The sequence below is a fragment of the Rhagoletis pomonella genome, unplaced genomic scaffold, assembly GCF_013731165.1.
Source record: "Rhagoletis pomonella isolate Grant_MI unplaced genomic scaffold, Rhpom_1.0 Rhpom_scaffold_00004, whole genome shotgun sequence".
NCBI classification, from domain to species: Eukaryota; Metazoa; Arthropoda; class Insecta; order Diptera; family Tephritidae; genus Rhagoletis; species Rhagoletis pomonella.
In genome coordinates this window covers 53,741,680-53,763,330 of record NW_023458558.1, presented here as the reverse complement: position 1 = coordinate 53,763,330, position 21,651 = coordinate 53,741,680, and the positions used below count along the sequence as shown (strand labels likewise).

General features: G+C 36.6%; 2 protein-coding genes across 3 annotated transcripts; one reads left to right on the top strand and one right to left on the bottom strand.

Moving 5' to 3' along the window:
* Positions 1-763: 763 nt before the first annotated feature.
* On the top strand, positions 764-1,707 carry LOC118737790. Its single transcript, XM_036468550.1, has 2 exons — positions 764-1,231; positions 1,312-1,707. The coding sequence occupies exons 1-2, from the start codon at positions 1,225-1,227 to the stop codon at positions 1,527-1,529; spliced, it is 225 nt and encodes a 74-aa protein (XP_036324443.1). The 5' UTR covers positions 764-1,224; the 3' UTR covers positions 1,530-1,707.
* A 2,634-nt stretch (positions 1,708-4,341) lies between these two features.
* On the bottom strand, positions 4,342-20,946 carry LOC118737786 (mitogen-activated protein kinase kinase kinase 4). Of its 2 annotated transcripts, none has more exons than XM_036468542.1 (15): positions 20,909-20,946; positions 19,436-20,045; positions 11,515-11,721; positions 10,946-11,453; positions 9,441-9,678; positions 9,096-9,369; positions 8,795-9,031; positions 8,586-8,726; positions 7,985-8,513; positions 6,472-7,917; positions 6,216-6,407; positions 5,479-5,767; positions 5,292-5,398; positions 5,057-5,236; positions 4,342-4,825 (listed from the first exon to the last, which is right to left on the bottom strand). In XM_036468542.1, the coding sequence occupies exons 2-15, from the start codon at positions 19,447-19,449 to the stop codon at positions 4,739-4,741; spliced, it is 4,449 nt and encodes a 1,482-aa protein (XP_036324435.1). In that variant the 5' UTR covers positions 19,450-20,045; positions 20,909-20,946; the 3' UTR covers positions 4,342-4,738. The 2 variants fall into 2 exon arrangements, with proteins under 2 accessions (XP_036324435.1, XP_036324436.1); XM_036468543.1 differs by having other exon boundaries at positions 19,436-19,634; positions 20,909-20,923.
* Positions 20,947-21,651: the final 705 nt, after the last annotated feature.

Sequence of the window (21,651 nt, the reverse complement as noted above, 5' to 3'; positions counted from 1 at the left end):
GAATTCGTGCACCCTACATCCATTTGGCGACTTTAATGAATTATAATACGTCATACAGAGAGCTAAGCTCATCGCAACTTGACCGAACCTTTTAAAAGGCAATCCAATCCTTTCGGCATGTACCCCAACGGGCCAGTGCCCTGTGCATACTGCAGTAAGTTTGTAGGTATTTTCTTTGCTCATTCCTAACAGAACTTTGGATTTAAGTCGGTCGTAGGACACCCACCAGGTAATCCTGTTCGTTCCTGTACGGTTCCACCTCTGCTTGGCCTCCGAGTGACCAATTTCGGTAATTGTTGCTTTTATCTTCCTGAGCGAGGCGCCCATGTCCACCGCGTGAGATACATTCAGTACGGTGCTAGTCCGCTGTCTCGTTATTATAAATATTCTTATGCCCCAGGACCCATATTAGGGTGATTTCGTATTGATCAGATATAGTATAAACCAGTTGATATGTAACAGAGGTAGGAGAGAGTGCCTCAACGGCAATTTTTTTGTCAAGGGAAATTTATTTTGTCAAAAGATGTCGCACTAAATTTAAATGGTTGTAAATCATAAAAAAATAAAAGTATGAAAAACCCGCATGCGTTTATTGTAAAATATACTCAAATATGCAAAATTTATTTTTGCAAAATATGCAAAATCAAATATGCAAAATTTATTTTTGCAAAATATGCAAAATCATGCATTTACTGCAAAATATGCACTAACTCTTGAATGCCATTTTAAAGGAAATTTCATTATTCGTAAAGATAACTTAACCATTTCCATTTGAAGATGTCCAATAAAAACATGCATTTGCATGAGATTCCGTGCCCTATTTTTGACTATTATCGAAAATTAGCCAAAGTATCCACGAATTGATGAATTCACCTCACACTAGTGAGGTTGAATCATTACATTATCAAGTGCACTTCCTTTAAAATAAAAAAAAATGAAATTTATCCACCGCTTATTTCAGTGCAGATTAGCCCTCTGGCCAACTGACCGCTAATTAATTAAAATTTTATCTGATATGCACACAATTATAAATATACATACACACATTTGCATATACATATGTATGTATATATACATATATATGTACATATACACTTCTCGGAATAGATAAAACTTTGGGTATAAAAAGACAAGCGCAAACTTTCCGGTGATATACTTCACCAATCTCAGGAAAGTGAATATCAGTTAAAGACAGCACTGCGCCGCGCCGAAAGCATACAAAAAATGAAAGGTAATTTTAAATAACTTAAAAAGCCAGTAGAAATAAGCATTATTTAATTTAATTATGTACAAATGTTTCTCCTCCGTTAGTAATCCAGCTTCTCCTTAGCATAATGCTGGCCCTCATGCTTGTGGCTCCTACCGTTTTCGCTCAAGTGTACACTGTACCAACAGCAGCTCCAACACCGCCAACAATTAATCCAACAACCGCAGGCGCAGCAACTGATGATGGCCCACCATCTGCGTCCTCAACACCAAGTCCAGCTTCAGTTAGCACCGAATACCCTTTATATGGTACTACTTCATAAATATCTTGATCCAACCCAGCTGTTTATAAATACACACTTACATTTGCCGGGATCTGTGAGTCTGTTCCTTTGAACTTCGCACTAAAACCGGTGGAACTGTCAAACTACAATAACCTACTCTACTATAACCATTTGAAAATTAAATAAATACGAGCTTTAACAGACAAGTAATTTTTAAGCAAAAAACAAAACCGACTTCAAATCTCATAAAAAAATTTAAAAGTATCGTTAATTTTTTTCATCGAAACCAAATTAGTATGGGACCACCTGTGAGGTACCACAATTCCTTTTCAAAAATAATTATAAAAATCGGTTAACGTGGTCCAAAGTTATGTGGTATCAATAATACAAAAAAAATATTCCGATGAATTGATAACCTTCTCCTTTTTTTAAGTCGGTTAATAAAATACATATATACTTGTTTTGGAACTTTGTTGAAAATACTGTCAGTTAATTACAGAATTGGTGGCCGCTGTGATGTAGTCGTTAGAAGTGCGCACTACCATTCCTAGGATCGTGCCTAGGATCGAGCCCACTTTTCGACTAACTACCATCTAAAACAAAAGAAAATATAAAGTTTTCTCTAATAGCGGTATAATACTTAGTAGGCAATGGCAAACCTCTGAGCGTATTTCTGCCATGAAAAAAGCTTCGGAGTCAACGTAAAACTGGCGGTCCCTCCTCTTTGAGAAACTATGCCCATCTTAGTTTTGCGAACTCACGCGTCCTATTAGCAACAAACAAAAAATTCTAAACGAGGATCTGATCCCGTCTGAGCTTACCTTCCAGAATTTCCAGCATGTTTTGGCGGCAGTAGCTCAATGTCTATTCTGCAAAAGCTCCACCAGAGTGCTTCCTGCGCTGTAGCATGTGTTGTTATTGTCTATCAATGGGTGGATATCATACCGTTATTTAGATCCAGCTCTGTAGACCACGTCTCGAATTCGTCCTAACCACTTTACATTTGGCATACCAAAACCGATTATCACATCATCAACATCCACTAAAATGATTTTCGTCAAACTCGCGTATATGAAGACCCAAGAACGTGCTGAGTCGACGACTGTTTCTCAAGGTAGCCCCTTTCTCCGCGAAGAGTGATGGTTTAAACTCCGGTGACGGCATTCAAATGACGGGAGTTGCTGAACGAAGTAATAGTCTCTAGACGAATGTCGGTAATTACCTGTTTGTATGGTCGGGTTGTTACTGTATGTAGTCCAGACTCTAGTCACTGAATTCATTTAGATGCCTTCTGCTGCTTCTTCCAACAAGTGCCTAGTCGGAGCAAGTTTATTAATCGATATAATTATGGGTCACAGTGGGTCAAAATTCTGTGATGAGCTCTGTCTAGGACCTAGAACTGCTGGTTAGCCGGGGAATCGGAATAGTTTAAAAGTTGTGGAGGGTTAGATGGGATTCGCAGATATCACGGTGTGCTAGAGAACACCAGCGCATTGCCCGAGATTTTGGCCGTTATGGGCCAACCTCGAACAGCAAGAGGCCAAAAGGTGTGTTGCCTACTCCATATTTCACTTGAGTCCAAAACAGGTCCTTAAGCGCCTACATCCTTTAAATATATTGTAAATCCGAGATTGGACTCGATGTCAAACAGATCCAGAACGGTGCGGATAATTTCTATTGCCCGAGGAACGAACAAAGATTGAAAGAGAACGCCCATTTAACAGTGTTACCATCGTTGGTTGGTTAAAACCGTCCTCGCCTCTCATCATGTCTGTACGTAGAACCAGCTGTCATGTGAATGTCGTAGATTGATTCGCTTGGTAAGAGTCTGCAGATAATGTGGGTGACGTTTACACTTCTTAATCAAACAAATTGCCTGTCCAGCTCTTGAGCTAGAATATAGATATTCGATTCAGTGACCGTTGCGACTCATCTTCGACAACATGCTATGTTGTGGTTATTGTAGTAGTGTTACATCAACTCGGAAAATTGTCAAGAGTTGTCATCGTGGCGTTCGAGAATCGTTTCAACAGGGTTGGAGGGTTAGATGAGTTTTATAAGTTTGAGTGGACGTTTGAATAAGTTCTGTGTTCATATGGAAAAGTAGCTTATGTCGAAGGGTTGGCTTTAGTATAATGCGGCATTCCTTTTATTCTTTAAACGACAAGGAATTTTTTGATGAGACTTAATAAGAATATTGACTTGCTAGTATCGGAACTATTTCTTGCACGTTTATTTTCTAAAAGTTGTTCAACGGCTCAGCGCCAGCGAATCATTCGGAATCGTATACTGCAAATGCCGATTTATATTAAAGTCAGCCTTTCGACATAAGCTACTTTTCCATACGAACACAGAGTTGTTTGCGTAGTTCAGAACTTCGGTGCCGATTCTAACAACTGATATTATTGGAGATACTATCAGTGCATTCATAGGTGTTGCCAATTCCTTATGAATGTGATTCGGTGCCTATTGATAGCCATTCGGATTCAAAAGTATTTATTTAGTTGTATCATTGATCTTAACTCGGTAGTTGAATTTACGAACATACGGAGTATACATCTTTTAGATAACGGTAAATGACTCGTTTTAAAATTCTCAATTCTATTAATGAACACACTTCAAAGTATGCTTAAATTGCATCTCCCGATAGTCGATTCTTTCTTTCCATATTAACCACAGAAATGCCAACTAGTGGATTTCCCTCATTTTTAGCTGTACTGCTTAATGTTATCCATTTAACACCAGGGCTCAAGAACCTCGTGGTCGTAAACCGCTCAAAAATGTTATAAACAATAAATGTTATAAAAAATAAATGCTACAAATACAAAATAAACAACTCAAACATTTGTTTGCCGCATTTTCATACAACTTTTACATATATACATATATATTTATATTTGGGTTATGCTGCACATTTAATGTGCAATTTAGACACATACAATTACATATTTTATACTACCAAGTCCTTAACATTAACATAGTCAAAATACAGATAAAAGTATGTAATTCTATGAATTTTAAGGCGGATTCTAAGTCACTGTCAACACTTTTACCTAAATACTAAAATAAATATACATATAAGTATACACATCGTATGTGTACATTTAAAATACATGGAAGCATTTTTAACTTGATGAGCCAAATATTTTACTACGTTTATAATACAATATATTTATTTGAATTCATGTTCAAATGCATTTAATGCACTAACAAACAAGGACACTTTTCGCTGCACTCTCAGCGACGCGTTATCTTAAATTCATGTTACGACGAAATGAACGTCGCACCTGAGCTTGCGTGTAATCGCCGCAATTCTGATCGTCACCATGACCATACTGTAAAATTTCGATTTAAATTGTTATAAACTAATTATCAATAACACAAGTTTACAAAAAAAAAGGATTTTTTTCTCTACTTGTCCTTCAACTGACCTCGAACCTGACGTGATGGAGGCTAACAGACCTCGGATTCGCATTCAGGGTGTCGAATAACATAGGTATATAGAGGTTTGGTTCAATATGCAGAAACTTTTTTTTTTGTAAACCTGTGTAATTATTTAGTAATACCTTGCAAAAGTTGTGTTCCAGCAACTCCAGGGCTGTCTGACGATCTTTTGGATCGTGCTGTAAACATTTGTCTATGAAATCATGTCCCTCTTGTGAAAGACTTTCCGGCGCTTCAGGCTTCTCACCCATTCCCACTTTAAACATGATTTGGAAATTCGAGTCGAATTGTGCCCATGGGCGCTAAAATTAGCAGAAGTATTAGTTAAACATAATCACTTAAATGAAATTGGCTTACTTGTCCCGATGCCATTTCAACCACCACACAACCCACAGACCATATGTCCGCAGCACGGCCATGACCATCACTATTGGTTTTAGTGAATATCTCCGGCGCCATGTACGCTATAGATTACAATAAGGAACATAATTGTTAAAACACTCCCACTATCAAGTAGAAAGTTTATAATAATTTCTTTACATACCTTGTGTACCCACATAACCTTGAAGTTCACCTGGCACAGTTGTATGCGCCTGTATTTTAACCGCTGAACCAAAATCTCCTAGCTTTAGGCTATTACTTCCATCCACCAAAAATATATTTGCAGTCTTTATATCCCGATGCACAATGCCGTGCCGATGTAGTTCAGCAACACCTGATAGTAGTTGCACAGTGAAGCGCCGCGATAAGCCTTCCGGCAGACCACCCGATAATTCCACTAATGCTTCTAAAGTACCCTCCGAGCAGAGTTCCATAAATATAAGAAGTTCTTCCTGTAACGATTATTTAGAAGGTGAATGAAGGGGTAAATCAAAACTAAACTAAACTCTCAAATAGCGCCATCGGCCGATTTCAGTATAGATATATAAGCTTAGACTAGCATACAAATTCTGCCATAGGTATAATTAGAAAAAACCCGAACTTTTTCTCCGGCTTATTTGTGTTTACATGTATTTTTAGTTTGTATATACTTTTTTATTAATACAATCTAATTTGTGAAACCAAAATTCAATTTCCAAGTATTTGCATTTAAGTGTCCATAACAAAAACCACTTGAATCAGCTATTTCTCAAATTATGGTCACGAAATGTGATTTTTTGCGATCCCGTACTTATGGACATTGTTCCATTTTTGAGAGCAAAGTGTTCGCTTATTCTCTAATTACCGGATCCGGTTCGGGTTGTACGGGAAAGAGCCTATTGTAAGATATTACCCACTTACCCTATGTACTTCAATACCATAGTAGCGAACCAAATTCTTATGCTTAATACCCTCCAAAATCTTCAATTCTTCAGCGACATTTTTGAGTGCACGTGTCTCACCGGGCTGTATTGCAATTTCTTTCATAGCCATCAACTCACCAGTATTATTATTGACAGCGGTATAAACTTTTCCAAAACGACCTTGGCCAATCTGAAATTGATGTACGACGTTTTGATAGACCAATCATCTAATCATTAATTTCATTACCACTTACCTTAATACCGCGATGCCAATGGAAATTAACACTGCGTGCACGTATCTGTACCTTATCGCAGGTATTCAGTTCCTTGACCTGGCCTATTAAGTTGCGTTCGCGTAAATGTTCTTCAATTTCCATGTCCAAATGATTCACAGCGTCCCGCACACGTACTTGCCGTGGTGCTAAGGAAGAGCTACTGCCGCCATTGGGTGATTTTGACATAGGCGAAGATTGTGGCACAATTAGCCGTAGATCACCTTGCTTCTCAGTAGCGTTGCTTCCGCTGTCCGGCAAATCCTGACTGTCTGCAACCGTATATTCTGGCGTGCCATCAGCAGCGTTTCGCAACACTTCCTCCTTTAAACTAAACTGCGGATGTAAGAATTTATTGTACTGCGGTGAGCTCAATGGCGTATTCGGGCTGGTGCCGGCGCCTACAGATATTGGGGTACGTGTGGGCGTCCGAGATCGGCTTGTGGCCGGCGATGATGTTTTTCGCGTTCTTGGTGAAGCTTTTTTGCGCGCAACCTTTTCCGGTTCAGATGTTATGCCAATCACATGAGATATGCAGCAGTCCATTTGTTTCTTCAGTTCCTCGAATTGACATTCATCCAGATGACGCGTTATCTGCGGGTCACAAGCGAGAATTAGAAATTCTAAGCCTTGTGACGCCCACCGTGGACGCATACCACGACCACGCTCGCAACGCTCCATCACGAAACGCATCCACATTTTCGCAAAATCTATAATACCTAAGGACAAGTCGACCTCACATGACTCATCTTTGTTTGCCATTATTCGTTGCTCGAAGAGCCGAATTACGTCTTTATTATACTCAAACCCAAATTTATAGCCTTGATGCAAAATCTCACGTGTGCGCGAAAGTACCGCTTGCCTATCTTGATCGTCTAAGTCGGACATATTTTCCGGACCACATCGCTCCTGCACACGCTCGATTATTTTGGAAAGCTTGTTGCGCACATCGAGCACATCTTTTTGCAGCAACTTAAATGATTTCTTGACTTCCGCACAGACAAAATCTTGCTGCTGATTGATCACATCATCCTCGTAATGCTCTCGATGAAAGTCAGTCGTTTCGACATCGCGACAAAACATCTTTGCAAAGAAGAGCACCTTCACCGAACATTCGCGTTCCACAGTGAAAAGCGATTGCATCTCTCTACAGATCGTTAAGAGTTGCCACTTCAAATCACTTTCACCATGCTGTGCTGTGTCATCGATTTGTATATCTAATTCGGCGGCACGACTGACCAAACGGTCAGATATGCTGCGCAACAAATTGCGTATTATGGTGCAAAACTTCTTGGCCGCAATTGTATGCATGCCATTTATCATGGGACTAATGAGTTTGGTAAACATCCATTCCTTTTCCAGCGCAGATTTCTGGTTACACTCTGGCGATGATTGCAGCACCAATTGATCGATGTAATCTAAATATAGCTAAAATTTGAAAACATTACGAAAATGTCAGTCAAAAAGATAGCAAAAATTTCATAAATAAAAATACCTCAAATACTTTTCGCACTGTTTTATCAAAATGATTCAATATTCCCATGTATCGCTCCAATTCTTCCTCATTCTCCACCAGCGCTGTCGTTATGTGCCGCTGATAGCGTTCGCGATGTGTCAGCGCCAATGTCAGTCCTTCGCGTAACTCCTTCATGAGCTGCTCTAAGCTTAGCGGATTTGGTTTCGAGGGGCGTGTTTCTAGACGCATACGTAAAAACTCGTGCATAAATTGCAAAGGTATGCCGCTGAGAAACACGAAAGAGGGAATGTATGAAGGCAAGTTTATGGACTTGGCCTCGTCGCTCCAATAACCAAAGCGCCGCAATTCATCAATTTGTTCGCGGCCAATTTTGGGCTCCAAATGAGGCACGTGCTCATCAATGCGCTCAGTTTCGAAGTCATAGTCTTCTGTGCCGGGCTTCTCCAGCGAAATGTGAGCTTTGAAGAGCACGACATTGTGTAGTTTATTTAAAAACGACAAAGCTTTCGCTAAACCACGAGACTTTAATACATTTTCGATGAACTTCCTAAGAGCAAAGAAAATATAGAAATTATCTACTTTTTATATTTACTATTGCGTTATTAGGCTGTAGGCGCACCTGTATAGCGCTGATGAATTAGCATCATTACAGCTAGTTAAAGGTTCAACACTAAATATATTTATGTCCTGCATGGAATTTTTACGTAAATGCGAACCAGATGCCTCCAACGATAGGTGACTAACTTCGGTTGAGGTAGATCTACAAATTGTTAATCAGCAAATGTATAAACAAAAAACTTTAAGTATCATTTTAAGAAGGTAACCTACTCGTTGCTACTTGAAGTTTCACCAGGTACTTGCGCCACATCGTTCAACATGAACTGTACCTTCGGCGTAGAGAAAAATGATGAAAGCTTGCGTTGAGGCGTAGCTTGACTAGAACTGGTTTTGGTTGAATCAACCGAATTAACGCCAGAATCATCGTTGTCAACGCCAGACGATGTGTCGCTATCAGTGCCTACATAGGATGTCTGTACAGGCCAAGAAAACTTTTCACTTTGCAACCTGAATAGTACAAAATTTTAGAGCAGTCGCCAAAAAAATTAAGACACAATTTTATTCGTATTACCGCGCCAATATTTTGCCAAAGATACACAGCTTTAAACGATTCTGACGTGTTATATTATACCACAAACACATAGCTTTAATACGGCCTACAAAGTTTTCATTTTTGTATATGGGATGAAATGCCCCCATGACTTGGGAGGAGGGATACAGAGCTTCTGCGGATTCCAAACGTGTCAGTAGTTCTTCCACTTCTTTCATGGCAATCTCCCGCTGCTCCATGCAGTCTTTGCAGTATAAAGACATACAGCCAGTGCATAATTTTCCAGGCTGTGGTGCTATAAAACAATAAAAATTAAAATAAATTATTTTCGCACATAACGTGAAAGCAACAACATATATAACTTACAACTTGCATTGCTATCCGTACTGATGCCACTATCAATGCTCAATTCACTCATGGCACGTTGATAGCGCGGTTGAAATTTGTAATTTATAATTTGTGAGAGCAATTCAGGCACTGCCTGTCGGGCGGTGAATAAATATTTGTCCTGCTGTTCCATGGTACGGTCAGCCTGCCATGCTTGTAACTCCAGCCAAATGAGATCTTTCAATTCTGCTTGCCAGGTGTGCTCTTCATGTGAAAGCTGAGAGTGGGACATAGGTAGATATCAGTGATATGAGGAAATTTCAAAGGAAGATGCGTATGTATGTATTTGTATGTACAGTAGACTGTCCCAAAAAACCAAAGATGTTTTCAACGCATATCCCCTCATTTTATTGGTTTTATCTTAAAAGCTATCCGAATAAAATCTTATGCAATTCGGGCCACGGCAACCCTTGCCGAATTGCAGTAAAAGTTACTAGAATAACCTTTGTTTAGTTCGCGTGTTTTGTTAACTTACTTATTTTACTTTAATATAAAGTCAGAATTTTTTCCAAATGACCATAAATTATAATATATTTCTAAAAGTGTCCATAAAATATAGATATGTATATGCGTTTCAACTAAAAGAAAAAATCAAAAATGGTCTTTAAAAATATTATCCTGCAAGATTTTTACTTTTGAATGCATTTTCAAGAATCCTTATTTAATTTAAATGCCATAAATATATATATATGGATATTGAAGGATAAAAATTGCAAAGGATATTTGCCTTTAATTAATTTCTTCGATGTCCATGGGAGAAATCGTGCCGTCCTATTAAAGATTTTTAGATACAGCTTTACTAGAAATGCGTTTAAGTATGAGAAAAATCGATTTTTTTACGTTTCCAAAGTTTTCTGGGACGATTTGTGAGAGCAATGCAAGCAAGCTGTTAACTAAAACTTCAACTAAAAGTCGGCATGGGTTATCGTTATCCTACGGCCATAAAACTTCATATACATATCGTCACTAGACACGAATAAAGACGCATAAAAAAATCTTAAAAATCGTAAAAACGTTTTCTTATAAAAAAAAAAATTCAAAAACGGCACTGGTAAAAACTAGTTGCAAAGTAATGCACTGGGCGACAATTTGACACCGCCAATGACATCGCCTAGTACTGTCGCCAAAATGTCTAGTTCTGAGCTAGTCAGATTTTCTGCAGGGTAAGTCAATATCCATTGCAGCGAAACATCGTTAAATCTTCATAAAGAAACTTTAAAAAAAATTTAAAAAATTCGTAATAAGTATAGTTTCGTTTCCGTCAACATATTCAGAATTCGCTATGTAGAGGCTTTTGAGTCAACACTTCGCTATATTAGGGGCTTTTGCTACAGGGACTTTAACCGGCAATATATTCCAAAAGCAAAATTTTTTGCCAAGAAAAATTAGGATAGCTTGGGTGGGATTTTTTTATGCATTCGCAGAAACGTAGACTTTACCAGTAAAATAAAAATAAAAAAATACAAAATGCATTATTCCATTACCTTGGCATCCTGTCGATCGACGCTGCCTAATTTGATAAGATTTGCGAAAGTCTCATGAAACTCTTTGCGTATATTCAAACCTGGTGTGCGCTCACTACGCAACTGTTGTACAAATGCCGATGCTGGAGCCGATGCACGACAGCCTATAGGTCGCGAGGATACGCACATATATCTATTACACGATTCCACCACCTTTGAGGAGCCGCGCAAACACACCTCCGAATTAAGCGGTGTACATTTATCCAATGATTCCTGATGATATGAATTATCCAATAAACTTGAACCACGCGAATTATAACTGCCTGCTGTTGTTGAAATCATGGAATTCTTAAGTTCACGTTCTGCATCACGCAACAGATCTTGTGCACGTTTGCTGGTGCGCTTGTTCTCTTCGTTGACGAACATTTCATTAAGCAGAGCACAATCCATTGTGTTACGTCGAAGTACACGGGAACGTGCCATACGTGTCATGCCTTTCTTGGGTGTGCTCGGCATGGGATCTATTGATCTATTCATATAGAAAAGTTCAGAAAGTATTTTTTATTGAATGCACATAAAAGTGTACTTACGATCCAACAGAGGCGACAGCATGTGCCTTTTTGCGCTCCCAATCGCGACTTTTAATCTTCATTCTAGTACGTGGCGGTGTGGTACCGTAGTCTTCAAAACGTGACGCTAAATCGTCGGCATTTGGCGAAAGTAGTTCCTCGTCCTGCTCGATGGGACGATAGTTGTTCACACCTTTACTCGGCGAGGCCTTGATGCGGAATTCAACTCTGAAAAATATGAATTCAATTAGTTTGCATATTTTAAAAGTCTCAATAGAAAATATATATATATATTTAAAAAATTCGACCACCCTACTTTACTGTCCCTCCTCTATCGGCTGTCACTTAGCTTATGAGCAGGATGAAGGGCATATTACGATTGATATATTACTATCTAAAATACACACCCCCATTCGCACAAAAGTCAAATTGTGCTCGAAGCAACATCCCATAAAAAGTGTACATACTTTATTTATAAAAATTATTAAATGATTTTTGCATATTTAGTTTGTAAAATTGTGTATTTTTGTTTGCAACTCTGTAAATTTCACAATATGTTCACCATACCACAGAGTGGTATCATAAGTGCATTAGGGTGGTCCAAAACAGGAAAATCTACTTTTTGGAATTTTCTTGTTGTTGCACAGTGGTGCCAGACTGGAAAATTAGAATTTATATAAAAACAATTTCACCAAAATTAAAAAATCTTTTTTTTCTTGGAATCTCTACAGGTAGCAAGAATCAAGTGGTTAAGAAATCGCATTGATTTTAAAAACAATTTTTGCGGACATTTTGAGTACACTTTGCGTACTTATGTATGTGGAAGAAAATGCCTAGCACTGTCAGCAAAAAAAAAATATTCTTAGCCACTTAAAACTTGCTCTATATTGTACTAAAATTTTATTTTCTAGAAATAAAATATAAAATAGTGGGTGAAAATTTGTTATAATATTTCAAATTTTTCTTGTGCACTTCTTTTCCGTTTTGGTTGATCGCCATAATTCTTTACTTTTTTATTTTTATTATGTAACATTCATAAACGGGAGCAGGAAAATCGATTTTCTTCAAAATAGCTGCTCTCTGCACTTTGCACTAATAAAAATTATAAAACAAGCAAAAATGCAAAAAATCGGGCTTTTTAGTAGAATTGCTATAAAATCGTTAAAAAATATATATTTTTTAATCGAATATAAATATTTCCACTCAGAAATCTTCCAACAATAGAATTATTAGATTTAACTATAAAATTTTGCCACTTATATCTTGAACATTTTTTCAAAACGTGCGTGATGTGTTTACGAAGTAAAGATTTAACGGATAGTGATTCGGCCGGATACCTCATACCGAATATCCGGCGAGCTGAGTCTCATTGTAACTAAAATAAATATATTGTTCAGCAAAATAACATTTAATTGAGGTTTACGCTAAAGCTGTTGATTTTTACAGTTTCCTTCAAGATAAGCTTTCACTATTACAATAAAAAAAAGGCCAAAGCCTTTGAGCTTTGTCAAAGCTGGCTAATATAAACCTAGTCCTGTATTTCCACATGAGCAACGCTATCCGCAGTCCGCCGATTCCCAGATGTTATTGTATTTAAACAAAAAATAGCTGATAATTTCAATAATTTTAATCTTTTTACTGAGAGAATGTTTCTTTTAAGATTACCTTTTACTTAAAATAATTTTTAGAACCGTTATGGAATAAATTTTGGACCAACCTTATGTACATACCTACAAGTTAATGTACATAAATCATTGCGAATTTGCATATGACGAAAATTATATGAATTTTTACAGTTATTCGGCCCTTCAGCGGTTATCTTATCGCACAACGATTACTCTCGTAAATTATTCATGATAAGCATAGACAATCAAAGCGTATCTCTATTTAGCTATGTGCTTTCATTTACAAACATGGGCGTCACGCCTATAATTATACCTCAAAATTGCTTATAAATGAATTAATTGACAATTTTGATTGACATAAAAAAGTTATGGCACGTTTTGAGGTGAATATGTATCGAAGTGTACAAGTGTGTATAAATGTATGCATGTATACTGAACTATCTACATATTTATAGATATGTGCGTAAATATGTATGTAGTACTTATATGCATTTATTTTTAAACATGAACATATACATATCCACATCTAACTGTCAAAACTAAATATGCATTACATTTACATTACCGAAAATTTCATCAGAAATTTGAGTACTCGCTTTGCTGAAAGAACGCCATGCACCGAAAAAAATTTTAAATTCAATCAAAACGACTTAAGCTGTTAAGTCATTTAAGCAAAAGAATAATAATATCTAAAAACTATGATATATATATAATCGTTAAATTTAGTGCAGACAATAAAGCTGTCAATTTGCTGCACTACTTTAGTCGAAAGGTGACAGATTTCAACCTAAAGTTTAAGGCGAATTCATATAAGGTACTGTTACCGGACCTGCTGATTTCAAGGCGAATTTGATGTGTTTGTACTGATTTCCAATGTTCGTATAATTTGTTTGTGTAGTTTTAGTTTTTGGGTTGCCGCTGCCATCTTACAAAAATTCGCCTTGCTAAAGTGGCTAACCAAAGCGAAAAACAAGAAAAAAATCGCTTTTTATGATTCACACACAATTGGCAGAAGTCGTTTCTCCCACAACATAAAAGCTCCTCACACTTAGCTCAAAATTTTTTTTTATTTTTAAATGTTCGTACAACACGGTACTGAAAGGGTTAAGATTGCGCTTGAAAGGGGGAAACTGACTTCATTTAAAAGTTACGCAAACTTAATGCTTAACTATCTTTTACCGAACTAAATTGACCAAAATCGTCCTCCAGTAATATTTTTTAATATTCTACAACCTCCTTGGCTTGAAGAAAACCAAGCTATTAATTATTTAATTAAGTTAATAGTGCATTGATAACATGGAGGGATATAATTCAGCTTATCGCACTCTTGGGGTAATTTAACTTAACTGATTAATGAATATAGGGTACTTAAATTAATCAATTAAGAACAAGTTCCAAAAAATTGTTAAAATAAATGTCTGAGCGAAATTAAATGTTATTATAATGTTCTACGAAAATATTTTCCATGAAATTTTACTATAAATGTCTTAACCTTTAATTTCGCTCAGACATTTATTTTAACCATTTTTTCTACTTTTTTAAAAGTACTTAGGCCGGGAAAAGGAAACTTTAGTAAATAAAAAAAGCTAACTTTTGAAAATCTAACGAGTGTTTAATTACTGGATATGTATACTTTCAGAAAATAGCAGCAAAATCCGGGCTGGTCTGAATTGTCATAAACTTGTCGCACAGTGTATTACAGTGAATGCAGTGTTGCCAGGTAATTGAACATAGAAATCCTCACGAAATAGTTACCGAAAATCGTCCTTTGTTTGGAAAAATCGTCAACACACAAACCAATAAAATAAACGGTGTCCGGAAAAAATTTTGGCAGCTGATTGTTATACGAAAAAATAAATTTATAAAACCTTTTACGAATTACTAAAATTCACATTACTTATAACAAACATATTTTTAATTGTATTTAGATAAATAATATATGTATGCACATATTATCTAATCAACTAAGGTGATAAAATTTTTTCTTTAACCCTTGTGTGTTGGAAGTACCTGGGTGCATACGCGATTTTTGTATCGAACTTTATAAATTAGAAAATTGCCTTAAAACCTAAGCGAACCTTATTAGTGAAATTTTTTTAGTCATTGCATATATATGGTGAAGGAGCCTTTTCCGAAAAAACCTTAGAATATAAAAGAAAGGCCTGAAATGAAAGTTTGGTATTTACTTTTAGAATAAATATATGAAAATCTTTTAGTTTGGGTTAAAGATTTTTGTGTTATAGGGTTAAAAGCGCAATAAATTTCTGGAAATGTAAAAAAACAACTGGCAATAAAAAACAATGAAAAAATTGTAATTTTCTTGTCGACATCGTCAAATCGTCAAGACAGTTAAGTCTTCCAAATGACCGGAAGTCGGTAATACGACCAAAAGAAAGAGCATTCCCGACTTGGAGTTCATATATTTGCGTTTTCCTCCATTTTCGGAAGTGGGACGGGTGGTCTAGAACACCCTATATGTAAAAACATATAAAATCTATTTCATACGCTATACGTAGTATGTAAAAGAATTTTCAGATGGGAAAAAACGATGATGCATTAATTTGTGGAAGAAACGGTTAATCCGTTTCAAATGCGTTTCACGTCCCTGGGACAAACTGTAAATGATTATCTGAATTCAACTTTAAGCAAAATTAAACCAACAAAAAGTTTTAACTCTCGATTCTTAGCGTTTTGGGATCGTGCAACAGAGGGTTAATGTCTAATCGGAAAACTTTAATTGTTTTGTGAGACGGAAACTTTTACAAATCGTTACAGCGGTCAAAAGAATTATATCAAACTTTTTAATTGATTTTTGTTAGCAAGGAACGTTTTGCAATACAAAATACATACAAATAAGTACAGTGGGGGCAAAACATATGGAACTGAAACGAATATTTTAGAAGCTTGGCCAATACCAGCTTTTAAGGTAAAAGCTATGTATGTTTCTTTTGATTAAGTTTAATAGCTTAAAGCACTTCAATTGTAAAAGAAAGTCAAAAGGAATAGCTTGATATGCGTCATCCAATCCCCTGAAAATCTCTCCAGGTTTGTTACAGTTTTCACGGAGGATAGAGTTGTGATATTTGGATCAGAAACTTTACCATTTTTCTCTTTTTTTTAAGTTAAACATGACTTAATTAGCTTCAACGCGTGTTCAAGTTCGTTACTGCGATAAAGACGAAGAAATGGTAGCTGTTATTCGTCGTACCGAAGCATAACAACTTCCAGATCTTCTTACATTGATCGATTATGCAGCAAATAGCGTAATGGCACCAGTATCTTTTAAATAACACATTTCGCCATATTCATAATCAAAATAATGTAGACCCCAAAGTTGCTTGCAGTTTTCTGACATAGTTTTCAATGGAATATCTTTCAAAAGAGCTACAACTAACTTTAGAGTCGACTTTATTTCGACTATGAGTATGCCCCATTACTGTCATTAAAAATTTTGTCATTTAATGACTAGTACAAATTCAGCATAAGTAAAATCTTAAAAAAAAACTGGCAGTTATTTCAGTCAGTTTCGAAAAACACGGAGAGTTGCATATGTTTTGGCCACGCTTTGTTCCAGGTTCAATGGTAAAAATGTGGATATGTTTTTGAAAATTTCAAAGTGCAATGTCCGACTATAGAACCAGTATTTCTCACATAAGCCATTGATATGAAGCCAAGTTTTTCTGAAAGTCTGAATTTTATAGAAAATTTAGTTCCCAGTTTTCCCAAGTTGGCGATTTTAAGCGTTGTTTTCAATTGAAGTTGGTGGTCGCAGACTACCATTCAAAACAATTAAAAAAAGACTGTTCTGTAGGATTTCTAGTACGAAGAATCTGAATGCAAGAAACATTGCTGGCACTTTTTCTTCATGTTACATCGATGTTTTTTGTATCAAAGCCGTGTAGCGGCCGTTTTTGGTAAATATGAAGACCAAGTTCACATTCCTCGAACATCAAGACCACCAGAAATGTATAAATATTTGCATTTAAATCACTTCTAATTATTTTAAGTACTGCTTTGCGACCACCACATTCAAATTGAAAAAAGACTTAAAATCGCTAACCTGGAAAAACTGATAAATTACTTTTCAAAATACAATCCAGACTTTTAGAAAAACTTGGTTTCATCAATTACCCAGAAATTCCATATCGGCGATGCCTTTGCAAAAGCGCCTATTTAACGGCACTCAAATTTTAAAGGAGCGCGAAAAACTGTTTTTTTTCTTTGAAGGCATTGACTTGATAGGCGGTATTTTAAATCTGTTGCTTAATTAACGATTTACCGATTTTTATGCATAAATCTCAATGCCTGGAGTTCAGGGTTACCAAATCTCATTTTTGCCACAACAGCGATTTAGTCGATTTTGCAACTGGTCGATGAGCTGTTTTACATAGGCATCAACGATATGTTTTGATCGCCACTGTACTAAAACGGACTCACGTTTAAACATAACACGTAGGAGTAAACAAATTTCAAAAAAATCTTTGACTTTTACAGTCCATAAAAATTATATAGGTAGTTACTTTGCATGCATTAGGGTACAAGTTATACATAGTATGTAGGTATGCGTGTAAGTGTGTAAAGAACCTTTGCCCCATTTTTATTTTATTTATCTAGTTCATGTATCTACGCAAATAAATACATAATAGTGACGAAAATATAATTAGGGACGCGACATTTTAGAAATACTCGGAAAGTATAGCCCGTTATCTTACAAACACCGTATAAGTCGAACATTATACAAAAATTAGGAAAATTCAACAAAGTTTCATCAAAATTTCGAGCTCTTTAATTAGATTTCTTCGAATGAGTATACAGTTTTGTAGCCCATTGAATTTTAGTACAATAAAGTGGAAATTTTAAGTACCTAAGACTCATCGTTGTGTTTTGGTATTTTTTTTTGTGAAGGTGTTGCTCATTTTCTCCATATAAAAAAAATGTTCAAACATAACCCAGCCGGCAAAAAATCCGAAAATAAATTTGAAATAGAAAAAAACAGAGTATATGAAATGCGGATATTTGTCCGTTTACAGACTCCATTTTCGGATACTTTGACGAATCGCTTTCCCACTAAAGTGTGCGCCAGAAACGAATGCCCAGAAAAGTACCGAAAGCGGGTGTGAAACGGATACGAGTTTGGCTCTTTCTCTGATTGAATTTTTTGTTGAATACATACGCTTTTCTTCTGCACTTCACAGATTATTTTTCCTAGTTCGGAAAAAATTACGATTATTATTATTGCGTCTGACAGCATTCGAACCTGGCACCTCCAGAAAAAGAACAATTAGTAGCACGCTCGTCTGCGTTCTCAGCCAATGCCGTCTAAGTATACATACTTTCAAATGTTCAGATTGAACAAATAAAATAAAATTATTGCTTTCAAATAACATGATATTTTTCGAACGTTTTTTGGATACGAAAGTTAGTGGAAATTGGAGTCGTTTCCTGTACGTTACCGGGTACGATAACTCCCCTGTATTTTTAACGTTTTTCGGATACGAAAATGAACGAAAACTGAAGTCGTTTTCGTACCATTTCCGGTCGGCAAAATTTACGTGTCTCTGCTGGCTGGGAAGTACTTTGTATGGATAAAATGCACAACACCGTCCGAAAAAAAAATTCCAAAATCAACGGTATTTTGTAGCCACTACAAACATGCACTTTGTTGCACTAAAACTGAACGGGCTGCAAAACTGCATACTTACCTTAAAACTAATGATTTTTTTAGGGAAGTTTGTAAAAAACTCTCGGATTTTGCATAAATCTTATACAAAGTTTGAAATTTTATAAAAGAAAAATAATAACCTTTCCATGAAGAAAATAAAAATAGCCAAAACTTATTAAAATGTCGCGTCCCTATTGATATTTTCGCCACCGCATGTGCATACATACAGTGGCCGAAATAATTATATCCGCACCATATTTTGACATGTTTTAACATATTATTTTTATTGTTATTCAGTCTTGGTTATTTTTTGTCCCATTCGCTTCCATATAACGAATACACTTAATTTATTTTTATATGGAGGAAAAAAAAAATCTAAAAAATTAAAGGTAGTTTTTGGCCATTTGAAACTTGGACTTTATTCTAAATAAATCTAATTAAAAATACATTTTTACAAAAGTTTGTTGAATTTTGTTTTTTCAAATATTGCACAAAGTTTGAAACTTGGATTTACACGTTTTTTTTTTAAAGAATGAACTTTATTTTTACAAAAAAAAAAAATTAATAACAAAAAATAATATTTTAAAACATGTCAAAACGAGGAGCGCCTGTAATTATTTCGACCACTGTATGTACATATGTATCGTCAACTTACTTTTTGCGCCTCATTTTGTAGTCACTTTATCGTATAATGATTGTTTATAAATCCGTTGAAAAATACCAGCGCAGCAAATACTCCTCTAAACGTTGTTGTAATTCGCAATTTCGCAATTTGCCTTTTGTTTTAAATCAAAAGCAACAAAAAACACAAATTTATTCTTTCACTTCAAGCGGTTTAGTTTAAAAGACTGCAACTGGAACGGAAAATGCAAACGATTGCCACAACGAATATTTTATACATTTATGTATGTATGTATAGATATAGATATGTCTAAGTGCATCTGCATTCACCAAGTAAGTACGAAGCCCCGTGCAAATTCTTTTATACATACAAACGCATCAAATATATTTTTTTTCATATGAACATATGTATGTACTATACATACTTTTATATGAATTTGCGTGCATGAGCAAAAAATGTTAATTTTGCAAGGCGTAAACTTTAGTGCTAGATATTCGAGTGCATATGTATATTTGTTTTTTTTTATGCATTTTGTTCACTACACAATCACATGTTGCCGTCGCGGCTTTCGCTGAGGCAATAATTCGTTGAATCGTTGCTGTTAACGTCGCATGGAACAACCAAAGTTGCCGGCGTGCGAGAACTGTAAATATACATTTAGTAGATATAAAATGCGGGAAAAAAATTATCAAAAATCAACAAACAACCCGGTACTCCAAGTCAATACACGAACGTCAACGCGGCATACCGCAACCCACAACACAACGCAACGCAACGCACATTATCAGGCAGTTAGTCAGACTGCCCGTCGATTAACTAAAAGTGCTTTATATTTTTGGTACTATTTTTGGGAGGAAGATCACACGACACACACGGGCGATCACAGCAGCGCGCTGGGGGTCGCGCACTTATTAACTCGTTCACTCAAGTGCGCAGCGCACACAAAAGCGCCGAAGTGTAGGACGACTACGTCGCATGGAATACTCAAATATTTATTTTTAAAATTAATTTTTTTTTTTAATTTTTAACTTTATACATAATGGTGTGTGGAAATTATCACAGTGAACGGAAAATAAACCGGATTTATAGTAATTACTCGGCTAAAAAAACAAAATCACCAAATTGAACTTGGCTGACAGCCGTGAGCATAGGTAAACGCACTACTCTTGTCATCGTTGGGATGGGTTAACTCAAATCAGCGCAGCGCTGTACATCGTACGTAACGTCGGGAGCTAAACCCACTTCATATATACGTACATACATACATATGTACATAGTCGTCCGATGCCGCTACCAACTAACCCACAAACACACGCATGATAAGCGTGAACTGACTACATTCTCATACACTCGGTTCCACTTTGTTGGATAGCATGGTGCGCGGATGGTTGGGCAAAGAGCGCATAGCACGAGTACATAACACAGTAGCACCATGTAAATATGTAGCAGAAAAAAAAAACGAATGAACAGATATTTATATTAATAAGTAAACACAAAAATGTGTACCGTTCCGCTACTAACGCAACTGCATTTTCCGAATAAACACCGTCTACTGAGGGTATTCCCTCAGCGAACCCAATGTTTTGAGGCAGACAAGACCGAAAGACACCGACCGCAACAAATTCGTTCATTTTGGCAAGGGAGCACGTTTGTCTTGACGCTCTTTGAAAAGCTCTTTGGGCGCTCTTTTGTCAACAAAATACTACAAGAGTTGGAAGAAAATGTTGTATGTACTTACATATGTATATGACTCAGGAATTCTATAAGCAGTGCGCTCGTATGCCAGCTAATCATTATAATTTATACTTTTCCCCTTTTTTGTGGTTGTTGTAGCGGCTACAACAACCCCGCACTGATCGGCTAGACCCTCAATCGTTGTCAAGCTCAGCTAACGGGGAAACCCAGGAATCGTGCAGCTTCTATAGGGTCTATCCATACTGACAAAGGCGTTAGTTGTCTCGAGTTAGTTAGTTTCGAGTCGTGGAGTGTCTCTGCGCATGCCGGGCACTCGTTGGGCACATCTGCATCTAATTTGCTCAGGTACGAGTTTAAACTGCTGCAGTATCCAGAGCGAAGTTGGGATATTGTGGTCCGTGTCTTCCGAGGCAAGCGAAACTCTGTCTTGTCTACGACTGGTGGTTATGTTCCAACTACCGACTAGGTCGACACTGAATGCCGTTTATGGCCTGTCAGGGTCCAGAGGTTGCTTTATGAACCTCCGGCCTTCGTCCGTCAGTTCGTATAGATGC

What these genes read in the sequence shown, in the direction of transcription:
- LOC118737786 (XM_036468542.1), bottom strand. An exon ending in ATTGGCATCGCGGTATTAAG is followed by an intron (nt 6,408 to 6,471) that starts GTAAGTGGTAAT and finishes CATCAATTTCAG; the next exon opens with ATTGGCCAAGGTCGTTTTGG. An exon ending in AGGTTATGTGGGTACACAAG is followed by an intron (nt 5,399 to 5,478) that starts GTATGTAAAGAA and finishes TGTAATCTATAG; the next exon opens with CGTACATGGCGCCGGAGATA.